General features: G+C 40.0%; 1 protein-coding gene across 2 annotated transcripts in view; it reads left to right on the top strand.

Annotated features, from left to right (window-relative positions):
* Nucleotides 1-13,023, top strand: part of TBC1D32 (TBC1 domain family member 32) — a 257,725-nt gene that overhangs the window by 65,697 nt on the left and 179,005 nt on the right. For both annotated transcript variants that reach the window (XM_055114085.2, XM_063605438.1), the window contains exon 17: nucleotides 12,765-12,966. In XM_055114085.2, coding sequence (XP_054970060.2) covers nucleotides 12,765-12,966 — 202 coding nt within the window. The remainder of the gene's footprint in view (nucleotides 1-12,764; nucleotides 12,967-13,023) is intronic.

The following is a 13,023-nucleotide window of genomic DNA, read 5'->3' as shown; positions in this document are numbered from 1 at the left end:
AAGGATTTTATTTCTCCTTCACTTTTGAAGCTTAGTTTGGCTGGACATGAAATTCTGGGTTGAAAATTCTTTTCTTCAAGAAGGTTGAATATTGGCCGCTACTCTCTTCTGGCTTGCAGAGTGTCTGCCGAGAGATCCGCTGTTAGTCTGATGGGCTTCTCTTTGTGAATAACCCGACCTTTATCTCTGGCTGCCCTTAACATTTTTTTCCTTCATTTCAACTTTGGTGAATCTGACAATTATGTGTCTTGCAGTTGCTCTTCTTGAGGAGTATCTTTGTGGTGTTCTCTGTACTTCCTGAATTTGAATGTTGGCCTGCCTTGCTAGGTTGGGGAAGTTCTCCTGGATAATATCCTGAAGAGCGTTTTCCAACTTGGTTTTATTCTCCCCGTCACTTTCAGGTACATCAGTCAGACGTAGATTTGGTCTTTTCACGTAGTCCCATATTTCTTGGAGGCTTTGTTCATTTCTTTTTAGTCCTTTTCTCTAAACTTCTCTTCTTGCTTAATTTCATTCATTTGATCTTCATTCACTGGTACCCTTTCTTCCAGTTGATCGAATTGGCTACTGAAGCTTTTGCATGCGTCACGTAGTTCTCATGCCATGGTTTTCAGCTCCATCAGGTCATTTAAGGTCTTCTCTATGCTGTTTATTGTAGTTAGCCATTCATCTAATCTTTTCTGAAGTTTTTTAGCTTGTTTGCGATGGGTTTGAACATCCTCCTTTAGCTTGGAGAAGTTTGTTATTACCGATCATCTGAAGCCTTCTTCTCTCAACTCATCAAAGTCATTCTCCATTCAGCTTTGTTCTGTTGCTGGCGAGGAGCTGCATTCCTTTGGAGGAGAAGAGGTGCTCTGATTTTTAGAATTTTCAGCTTTTCTGCTCTGTTTTCTCCCCATCTTTGTGATTTTATCTACCTTTTTTCTTTTATGATGGTGACGTACAGATGGGGTTTTGGTGTGGGTATTCTTTCTGTTTGTTAGTTTTCCTTCTAACAGTAGGACCCTCCGGTGCAGGTCTGTTGGAGTTTGCTGGAGGTCCACTCCAGACGCTGTTTGCCTGGGTATCACCAGTGGAGGCTGCAGAACAGCAAATATTGCAGAATGGCAAATGTTGCTGCCTGGTCGTTCCACTGGAAGCTTCGTCTCAGGAGGGCACCCGGTTATATGAGGTGTCCATCGGCCCCTACTGAGAGTTGTCTGCCAGTTAGGCTACTTGGGAGGCAGGGACCCACTTGAGGAGGGAGGGACCCACTTGAGGAGGAGGAGAGAGGGAGAACCACTACTCTCTTCAAAGCTGTCAGACAGGGACATTTAAGTCTGCAGAAGTTTCTGCTGCCTTTTGTTCAGCTATGCCCTGTCCCCAGAGGTGGCATCTACAGAGGCAGGCAGGCCTCCTTGAGCTACGGTGGGCTCCAGTTCAAGCTTTCCAGCCACTTTGTTTATCTACTGAAGCCTCAGCAATGGCAGATGCCCCTCCCCCAGCCTCGCTGTCACCTTGCAGTTTGATCTCAGACTGCTGTGCTAGCCGTGAGGGAGGCTCTGTGGGCTTGGGACCCTCCAAGCCATGTGCAGGATATAATCTCCTGGTGTGCTGTTGCTAAGACCATTGGAAAAGTGCAGTATTTGGGTGGGAGTGTCCCAATTTTCCAGATACCGTCTGTCATAGCTTCCCTTGGCTAGGAAAGGGAATTCCCCGACCCCTTGGGCTTCGCTTTCAAGGCGATGCCCCGCCCTGCTTCGGTTCACACTCCATGGGCTGCACCCAGTGTCCGACAAGCCCCAGTGAGATGAATCTGGTACCTCAGTTGGAAATGCAGAAATCACCCATCTTCTGCATCGCTCACGCTGGGAGTTGTAGACTGGAGCTGTTCCTATTCAGCCATCTTGGAACCTCCCCCCCAACCTTTTTTTTTTTTTTTAGAAGAGCACATTGTTATTTTAGTGTCCTATTCTTTTTTTTTTTTTTTTTTAAATTTTACTTTTAAGTTCCAGGATACATGTGCAGAACATGCATGTTTGTTACATAGGTAAATGTGTGCCATGATGGTTTGCTGCACATATCAACCTCACTTAGGTATTAAGCCCTGCATGCATTAGCTATTTGTCCTGACACTCTCCCTCCCCTTGCCCCTTCCCCACCAACAGGCCCTGGTGTGTGTTGTTCTCCTCTGTGTGTCCATGTGTTCTCATTTTTCATCTCCCACTTATGAGTGAGAACATGTGGTATTTGGTTTTCTGTTTCCGTGTTAGTTTGCTGAGGATGATGGTTTCCAGCTTCATCCATCTGCCTGCAAAGGACATGAGCTCATTCATTTTTATGGCTGCATAGTATTCCATGGTGTATGTGTGCCACATTTTCTTATCCAGTCTATAATTAATAGGCATTTGGGTTGATTCCACATCTTTGCTATTGTGAATAGTGCTGCAGTAAACATACGTGTGCATGTATCTTTATAATAGAATGATTTATATTCCTTTGGGTATATACCCAGTAGTGGGATTGCTGACTCAAATGATATTTCTGCATCTAGATCCTTGAGGAATTGCCACACTGTCAGAAGTGGTTGAACTAATTTACATTTCCACCAACAGTGTAAAAGCATTCCTATTTCTCCACATCCACTCTAGCATCTGTTGTTCCTTGACTTTTTAATAATTGCCATTCTAACTGGCATGAGATGGTATCTCATTGTGGTTTTGATTTGCATTTCTCTAATGATCACTAATATTGAGCTTTTTTTCATAGGTTTGTTGGCTGCATAAATGTCTTCTTTTGAGAAGTGTCCATTCATGTCTACTTTTTGATGGGGTTGCTTATTTTTTTCTTGTAAATTTGTTTAAGTTCCTTGTAAATTCTGGGTATTATATGTTGTCAGATGGTACATTGCAAAAATTTTCTCCCATTCTGCAGGTTGCCTGTTCATGCTGATAATAGCTTCTTTTGCTTTGCAGAAGCTCTTTAGTTTAATTAGATCTTATTTATCAGTTTTAGCTTTTGTTGCAATTGCTTTTTGCGATTTCATCATAAAATCTTTGCTCATGCCCATGTCCTGAATGGTATTGTCTAGGTTTTCTTCTGTGGTTTTATGGTTTTGAGTTTTGCATTCAAGTCTTTAATCCATTTTGAGTAAATTTTTATATAAGGTGTAAGGAAGGCTTCCATTTTCAGTTTTCTGCATATGATTAGCCAGTTTTCCCACCACCATTTATTAGATAGGGATTCCTTTCTTCATTGCTTGTTTTTGTTAGGTTTGTCACAGATCAAATGGTTGTAGATGTGGTCTTATTTCTGAGGCCTCTATTCTTTTCCATTGGTCAATATGTCTGTTTCTGTACCAGTACTATGCAGTTTTGGTTACTGTAGTCTTTTAGTATAGTTGAAGTCAGGTAGCGTGATGCCTCCAGATTTGTTCTTTTTGTTTAGGATTGACTTGGCTATATGGGCTCTTTTTTTTTTTCTTTTTTGGTTCTATATGAATTTTTTTTAAGTAGTTTATTTTCTAATTCTGTGAAGAATGTCAATGGTAGTTTGATGGGAATAGCATTGAATCTATGATTTACTTTGGGCAGTATGGCCATTTTCACAATGTTGATTCTTGCTATCCATGAGGATAGAATGTTTTTCCATTTGTTTATGTCCTCTCTTATTGCCTTGAGCAGTGGCTTATAGTTCACTTTGAAGAGTTCCTTCACGTCCCTTGTTAGCTGTATTCCTAGGTATTTTATTCTTTTTGTAGCAATTGTGAATGGGAGTTCATTCATGATTTGGCTCTCTGTCTGTTGTTGATGTATAGTAATGGTTCTGATTTTTGCACATTGATTTTATATACTGAGACTTTGCTAAAGTTGCTTGTCAGCTTAAGGAGCTTTTGGGCTGACACGATGGGGTTTTCTAAATATAGGATCATGTCATCTGCAAACAGAGACAATTTGACTTCCTCTCTTCCTATTTGAATACCCTTTATTTGTTTCTATTGCCTGATTGCCTTGGCCAGAACTTCCAATACTATGTTTAATAGGAGTGGTGAGAGAGGGCATCCTTGTCTTTTGCTGGTTTTGAAAGGGAGTGCTTCTAGCTTTTGTCCATTCAGTATAATATTGTCTGTAAGTTTGTCATAAATAGCTCTTATTATTTTGAGATATGTTCCATCAATACCTAGTTTATTGAGAGTTTTTAGCATGAAGGGATGTTTAATTTTATCAAAGGTCTTTTCTGCATCTATTGAGGTAATCATGGTTTTTGTCATTGGTTCTGTTTACGTGATGAATTATGTTTATTGATTTGTGTATGTTGAACCAGCCTTGCATCCCAGGGATGAAGCCAGCTTGATCATGGTGGATAAGCTTTTTGATGTGCTGCTGGATTTGGTTTGTGAGTATTTTGTTGAGGATTTTCACACTGATGTTCATTAGGGATATTGGCCTGAAGTTTTCTTTTTTTGTTGTGTCTCTGCCAGGCTTTGGTATCAGGATGATGGTGGCCTCATAAAATGAGTTAGGAAGGAATCCCTTCCTTTTAATTGTTAGGAATAGTTTCAGCAGGAATGGTACCAGCTCCTCTTGGTACCTGTGGTAGAGTTTGGCTGTGAATCCATTTGGTCCTGGGCTTTTTTTAGTTGCTAGGCTATTTATTACTGCCTCAATTTCAGAGCTTGTTATTGGTCTATTCAAGGATTTGACTTCTTCTTGGGAGGGTTTATGTGTCCAGGAATTTAACCATTTCTTCTAGATTTTCTAGTTTATTTACGCAGAGATGTTTGTAGTATTCTCTGATGGTAGTTTGACTCTGTGGGGTTGGTGGTGATATCTGTTTTTTCATTTTTTATTGCATCTATTTGATTCTTCTCTCTTTTCTTCTTTATTAATCTAACTAGTGGTCTATTTTATTTTTTCAAGAAAACAGCTCTTGGATTCATTGATTTTTTCTGAAGGGTTTTCATGTCTGTCTCTCCTTCATTTCTGCTCTGTTCTTAGTTATTTCCTGTCTTCTTCTAGCTTTTGTATTTGTTTGCTCTTGATTTGCTAGTTATTTTAGTTTTGATGTTATGGTGTTGATTTGAGATCTTTCTAGCTTCCTGATGTGGGCATTTAGTGCTATCAATTTCCCTCCTAACACTGCTTTAGCTGCGTCCCAGTGATTTTGGTATGTTGTCTTTTTGTTTTCATTGGCTTCAAAGAAATTCTTGATTTCTGCCTTACTTTCATTATTTACCTAGGAGTCATTCAGGAGCAGGTTGTTCAATTTTGATGTATTTGTGTGGTTTTGGGTGAGTTTCTTAATCTTGAGTTTTGCATTGTGGTTTGAGAGACTGTTTATAATGATTTCATTTCTTTTGCATTTGCTGAGGAGTGTTTTAATTCCAATTATGTGGTTGATTTTAAAGTAAGTGCCATGTGGCACTGAGAAGAATGTATATTCTGTTGTTTTCGGGTGGAGAGTTCTGTAGATATCTATTAGGTCCTCTTGATCCAGAGCTGAGTTCAAGTCCTGAGTATCCTTGTTAATTTTCTGTCTCGTTAATACCCCACTGTCTCATATTGTCAGTGGGGTATTAAAGTCTCCCACTATTATTGTGTGGTAGTCTAAGCCACTTTTAGGTCTCTAAAAACTTGTTTTATCAAACTGGGTGCTCCTATATTGGGTGCATATATATTTCGGATAGTTAGCTCTTCTTGTTGAATTGATCCCTTTACCATTATGTAATGGCCTTCTTTGTCTTTTTTGATCTTTGTTGGTTTAAAGTCTGTTTTGTCAGAAACTGGTGTTGAAACCCCTGCTTTTTTTCTGCTTTCCATTTGCTAGGTAGATTTACCTCTATCTCTTTTTTTTTGGTTTTTTGAGCCTATGTGTATATTTGCATATGAGATGAGTCTCTTGAATACAGCACACTGATTCGTCTTGACTCTTTATCCAATTTTCCAGTCTGTATCTTTTAATTGAGGCAGTTAGCCCATTTACATTGTAGGTTAATATTGTTATGTGTGAATTTGATCCTGTCATCATGATGCCAGCTGGTTATTTTGCACACTAGTTAATCCAGTTTCTTCATAATGTCATTGGTCTTTGTAGTTTAGTGTGTTTTTTTTCAGTGGCTGGTACTGATTTTTCCTCTCCCTATTTAGTGCTTGCTTCAGGAACTCTTGCAAGGCAGGCCTGGTGGTGATGAACTCCCTTAGCATTTGATTGTCTGTAAAGGATTTTATTTATTTATGAAGCTTCGTTTGGCCAGATATGAAATTCTGAGTTGAAAATTTTTTTCTTTAAGAATGTTCAATGGCTGGGTGCCATAGCTCATGCCTGTAATCCTAGCACTTTGGGAGGTTGAGGCGGGCAGATCACCTGACGTCAGGAGTTCGAGACCAGCCTGGCCAACATGGCGAAACTCTGTCTGTACTAAAAATAGAAAAATTAGCCAGGTATGGTGGCACATGCCTATAGTCCCAGCTACTCAGGAGGCTGAGGCAGGAGAATTGCTTGAACCTGGGAGGAGGAGGTTGCAGTGGGTCGAGATCATGCCACTGCATTCCAGCCTGGGTGACAGAGCGAGACTCTGTCTCAAAAAAAAAAAAAAGTATTTAATATTGGCCTCTATTCTCTTCTGGCCTATAGATTTTTTGCTGAGATATCCGCTGTTACTCTGATGGGCTTCCCTTTGTAGGTGACCTGGCCTTTCTCTCTGGCTGCCCTTAACATTTTTTCTTTCATTTCAGCCTTGGAGAATCTGATGATTATGTGTCTTGTGGTTGATCTTCTCGTGGAGTATCTTAGTGAGGTTCTCTGTATTTCCTGAATTTGAATGTTGGCCTGTCCTGCTAGGTTGGGGAAGTTCTCCTGGATGATATCCTGAAGTGTGTTTTCTAACTTGGTTCCATTCTTCCCGTTTCTTTTAGGTACTCCAATCAGTCATAGGTTCAGTCTTTTTACATAGTCCCATAATTCTTGTAGGTTTTGTACATTACTTCTTACTCTTTTTTCTCTAAGCCTGCCTTATTTCAGCAAGATAGTCTTCAAACACTGGTATTTTTTCTTCCACTTGATTGATTTGGCTATTGATTCTTGTGTATGATTCACAGAGTTTTCGTGTTGTGTTTTTCAACTCCATCAGGTCATTTATGTTCCTCTCTAAGCTGGTTATTCTAGTTAGCAGCTCCTGTAACCTAGTATCATGGTTCCAAGCATCTTTGCATTGGGTTAGAACATGCTCCTTTACCTCATTGAAGTTTGTTATTACCTGCCTTCTGAAGCCCACTTCTGTCGATTCATCCATCTCATCCTCCGTCCAGTTCTGTGCCCTTGCTGGAGAGGTGTTGTGATCATTTGGAGGAAAAGAGACAATCTGGCCTTTTGGGTTTTCAGCATTTTTTTCATTGATTCTTTCTCATCTTCATGAGTTTGTTCACTTTGGATCTTTGAGGCTGCTGACCCTTGGATGAGGTTTTTTTGAGGATTTTTTTAGTTGATGCTGTTGTTGTAGCTTTCTGTTTGTTTTTCTTTCAATTGTCAGGTCCCTCTTCTGTAGGGCTGCTGTGGTTTGCTGGGGGTTCACTTCAGGCCCTATTCATCTGGTTCGCTTCCACACCTGGAGATGTCACCTGAGGAGGCTGGAGAACAGCAAAGATGGGTGCCTGGCTCTTTCCTCTGGGATCTCTGACCTTGAGGGGCACCAACCTGATGCCAGTAGGAACGCTCCTGTGTAGGGTGTCTGGTGACCCCTTTTGGGGTGTCTCACCCAGTTGGGGGGCATGGGAACCAGGACCCACTTTGACTGCTCCTTGGCAGAGGGTGTGCTGCACTGGGGGGAAACCAACTCTTCCGGGCTGCCCAGATTCCTCAGAGCTAGCAGGAGGAAAGACTAAGTCTGCTGTTCCATAGAGACTGCGGTCACCCCTTCTTCTAGGGGCTCAGGCCAGGGAGATCAGAGTTCTGTCCCTGAGCCACTGGCTGGAGTTGTTGGAGTTCCTGTAGGGAGGCCCCACCCAGTGAGGAGGGTTGAGTCAGCATCCGTTCTGAAGAGGCAATCTGGCCAAGATCTGCCACAGCTGGTGTGCTGCGCTTTGGGGAATACCTCTTGGGACCAAGCCGTTCAGCCTCCTGAATTTCCCTGGCTCTAGCAGGGAAAAGCACGGCCTGGAGCTATAGTGATAGCTGCAGTTCTTCGCCCATGGGAGCTTAGTGTCTTAGGTAGCTAGCCGCAGCAGTGTTGGCTCTGCCTCTCCCCCAGCGAGCTCAGATGGCTTAGACAGCAATCAGCAGCAGCAGTGGTGATGGCCACCCCTCCCTCCAGGAACTTGGCAGGCCTAGGATGATTCCAGCCGAGTGGCTGTTGAGAATCTGCATGGCTCTGTGGTTCGGACTGAAGGCCTCAGTGGCGTGGGCTCACCAGTGGGATCTTCTGAACCATGGGCAGCACAGTTCCATGGAAAAGCACAGCTTCCCAGGCTGGGTAGCATGCTCAATCACCACCCCACTTGGCTGAGGGGAGGCAGCTCCCTGCCCTGTGTAGATCTAAGGTGGGCTGCCATACCACCCTGCTCTTCCTTCCTCTCCATGGGTCATGCCAGCCGCCTAGTCAGTTCCGATGATAAAACCTGGATACCTCAGTTGCCAGTGCAGGATTCAAATACTGTTTTGGTTCTTTTCAGTGGGAGCCTCTGATGGCCGCTGCTTCTAGTTGGCCATTTGCCTCCTGCCCCCATTTTTTTTTGAGTATAAGTTCTTTTTACCTACATAAAGATAATAAAGCTTTAATCTGTCATATTTTCTTTTTTCCTTCTAAATTGCTTTCTGTATTTCTCATCATGGTCTTTTTTAAATTGGAGGTTTATTCAAATATTTGAAAGTCAGTAAAAAGATGCTTGGAAACGATACAAGAAAGTGGGACTTGTAATTTGTGGTGTTTACTTTAGTGGGCCCTTTCTGTGGCATTTTGTTTGGGAACCCCTAATGTCAGTATATTTGGTTTCTCCTTTGTTCTTAAGGGATTCCATAGAGAAACCTCTTACTGTTAGCTGCCTGAGGAATATAAGCCTAGTGGGAGAAGAAGGCTGGGTGGAAATGGTGATGGGTCTCAAGTGTTAGTATATAAACTTCGACTGAATCCTGTGATACCCTCTGTTGTCTTCTATTTCTTGAGCTCTGCCTACCTTTCAAGAAGCACACTGGGTTAGCTGCATGAAATGTGGGAGGGAATCTGGAGGTCAGACTCCTAAAACTGGCTTTGAGGCAGCTCTTCTGTTTTCAATTTCACTTTTACCCCCCAATTTAGAGATATTTGTTACCACCAATTCTTGAGTTTTTTGAGAGGTTCTATAAAATGAATCAGGTTTATTCTGTTTTTCACATTGTGGCTGATAATTTAGGTTTCTCTATGTCCTGAATTACTGCTTGTTATTTTGATTTTCAGGTTCTAAAATTTTACTACCACATCCTTTCCATTCTCCTTGTCTTTGGGCATTTTATTGCCTACTGGAAAATCCTTTTACTTTGAATTTTAGTATTTATGAAGAGAGCAGTGAATGTATATGTTCAGTCTGCCATATTTAACTAGAGGTCTTTATCAATAACAACTGTTTTTGAAATTAGGAAGACTAATTCTTTGTCATGAGTTCCAAGACTTCTTTTTATTGTCTACCACTTAACCCTATTTAAGTGTTTTTTTTCTATATAGATATTATTAATTTACATGTAGTCAAATTTTTCCCAATCATTATCTTTATGAGATCTGGGTTCTTTTTATTTTTTTTATTTTTTTGAGGTGGAGTCTCAGTCTGCCGCCCAGGTTGGAGTGCAGTTGTGCGATCTCTGCTCACTGCAACCTCCACCTCCTGGGTTCAAGCGATTCTCCTGTCTCAGCCTCCAGAGTAGCTGAGACTATAGGTGTGCGCCACCGTGCTGGGCTAATTTTTGTATTTTTAGTAGAGATGGAGTTTCACCATGTTGTCCAGGCTGGTCTCAAACTCCTGACCTCAAGTGATCCACCCGACTTTGCCTCCGAAAGTGCTGGGATTACAGTCATGAACCACTGCACCTGGCTCTTTTTTCTTTCTTTCTTTTTTTTTTGATATTAAAGAAAGTCTCCCTCACATTGAAGTTAAACAGATAAGGCATAAAATGTTAGATTTTCTTCTGAATCTTCATGGTCCAGTTAAAAGTATAGATTCTGATTATTTATATTAATGGAAGACTGGAATCATCTCAAATGTTCAATAAGAAGAGGCTAGTTGATTGAATTATGTTTACACAATGGAGCACTGAGCTGTCTATAAAAGGGAATATTTTTGTGTACTTCTGTGGAGTTATTTTCAGGATATGTTGTTAAGTGAATAAAGGAACAGAAGAATGTTAATAGAATGCTACCTTTTGTATGATACAAAGAAATATGAATGATCATATTTGTTTATATTTTTAAAAGAGAATGATGAATGGACAAAGTGAAAACTAATGAAAATGGTTAATTTTAGGAGAGGGGAGAGAAAAATGTGGAGAAACAGATATGGAAACAAGATATCTAGGATTATACCTTGATTATACTTAGATTTGACTTTGGACTCATCTTGCTGTTTACATACTAAATGTAAAACAAAAAATAAAAAACAGAAAAGAAAAGAAAAAATGAAGCCACAGTATTTAAAAGCTGCAAACAAAGGGATTAGTAAGTTTAAATATCAATCAAGTTAGTGACATATTCATGCAGAGAAAAGAATTACTTCAAATAATCTAATTTTGATTGAAAATTTCCAGTGGGATATATTCTAAGGTTAAAAAAATTTCCTCAAAGTAATCTTAAACTGCATTTAGTGTATGTTTAGAAGTAATATTGCTGTTGCTGTTTTGAAATTATTATACATAATTATAACAGAGCAAATAAGTAATTATAGTAATGTCATAAGGAACTAAGATTTTTTAATATAAGAGAAAAAGATAAAAGTATAAAGTTAAAGAGGTTAAATAAGAAACCTAAATCTTCAATTCATAATAGAAATAAAATTATGAACTTATTTTTCTCTTGTTATATTTTTCCCAGCACTATCACTGGAATGGTAGCAACTACTTTACTGTGAGCTGTTATCTGTATTGTCTAAACATCTTTTTGTTCTAAGAAGAGACAGGAGTGGCTGATTCTGGGTCTGGGCCAGGAAGTATGGAGGATGATCCTGGGGTATCTTACCATTTTAGAAGCTATCTAAGACCAATGGGATAGTGTCAAAAGTACCCCAGAGCCAACCAGAAGGGGCCTCCTACTGGCTTAAGATGGACAATTTGAGAATCAGAAAAATAATGACTGCAATGGATTGACATACATAAAGTATATAAAAAAATACATGGGTTTGAAAAGGCACTAAAATAGAAAACAAACAAAAAATACACTTTATCAGTTACCTGCTGAAGTCACTAGGACACCAACTTGTTAGTATGCAAATTGATAAAAAGAAAATTTAAGCATTTTTTTCCAGCCTTTTCTTTACAAACTGTATTTTAGTGTAACTAAAACGTTACTGAGGAAAAGTTCTTCACAGAAGAATTCTAGCTAATAAATGCAAAATAAATGATATAATCAGAAAAATCATAATTTGGTAATCCTTAGTGAAATAGTGGATGTAGGAAATGATCATTAATGGATGCTAAAATCATTAGGTGAAAGGTTGATGGGGAGGACTACGTACTAGAGAGGTCAGTGTGATACCATCTGACCAGTGATCTTTAGCACCACTAAAATTGGGACATCCAGATAGTGCTTCATGCAATAGGAGGTAGACAGCGGCAACCAACTATGAAGTTATTTTACCAAGGAAAAAAAAGGAAACGAAACAAAAGAAGTTAAACTTTAAATAATTCTCTAGATCTAATGATCACTTTATAGGATATATGGAGAACTAGAGAAAAAAGTTAAATGACACCATGGTAAAGTAGTTATCCAAGTAAACATGACTGTTTTTCCAACAAATCAGTGGCATAGGGAAAAATATTAGGACCTGTAACTACAACAATCTAATGCGCACCATTGAACTTGTGTAAATTCTGAGCATTTATTAAGTACTTATCTATTATTACTTTTAAAAGTGTCTCAGCCGGCCGGGCATGGTGGCTCACACCTGTAATCCCAGCACTTTGGGAGGCTGAGGCGGGTTTATCACCTGAGGTCAGGAGTTCGAGACCAGTCTGGCCAATATGGTGAAACCCCGTCTCTACTAAAAAAGTACAAAAATTAGCCAGGCATGGTGGCATGCCCCTGTAATCCCAGCTACTCAGGAGGCTGAGGCAGGAGAATCGCTTGAACCCAGCAGGCAGAGTGAGCCAAGACCGTGCCATTGCACTCCAGTCTGGTTGACAGAGGACACTCCATCTCAAAAAAAAAAAAAAAAAGAAAAATAAAAGTTTCTCAGCCTTTGATATAGGGGAACTAAGTCCTGTTAATGGGATGGGGAATGTGTCAATAAGTGCTAGGAATGGAGCATTTAGGATTATGTTTTCACTGTAGAATTGACAATACTTATCTACATGGCCGTGGTCTCAATGCGTCTATAATCTTTTCATTGTAAAGTTTTCCTGCTTTTTCCCTGTCTCTGTATTTTTTGCTTCCATCCCACGGAAACTGTTCTCATTACTAGACATCTGCGCATGGGTGGGAACGTGAATATTGACATGTCTGAGAAAAGTTAGAGGAGGACTAAGTTTTTGTGACAAGACTAGCCTTTTTGGTAGAGCTTTATGAAGTCAAGATTAATATAACCTTGGAATCACTTTCAGGTATCATCTTTTAGTCCTACAGGTGCTCATATAATTGCCCAGTTTTCGAAAAAACTTCTCGATGAAGATATTTCTATATTTTCTGGATCAGAAATGTTGCCTGTGGTTAAAGGAGCTTTTATTTCTGTGTGTCGTCACATATATAGTACATGTGAAGGCTTGCAGGTGTTAATCACTTATAATTTGCATGAATCTATAGCAAAGGCATGGAAAAAGGTAAGTATTTTCAAGCTTCGTTTTTCCTCCCTGCAAATCTTTATTTCAAATATAAGC

This window comes from Pan paniscus, chromosome 5 (assembly GCF_029289425.2).
Source record: "Pan paniscus chromosome 5, NHGRI_mPanPan1-v2.0_pri, whole genome shotgun sequence".
Taxonomy (NCBI): Eukaryota; Metazoa; Chordata; class Mammalia; order Primates; family Hominidae; genus Pan; species Pan paniscus.
This window is presented reverse-complemented; position numbering and strand designations above follow the sequence as displayed.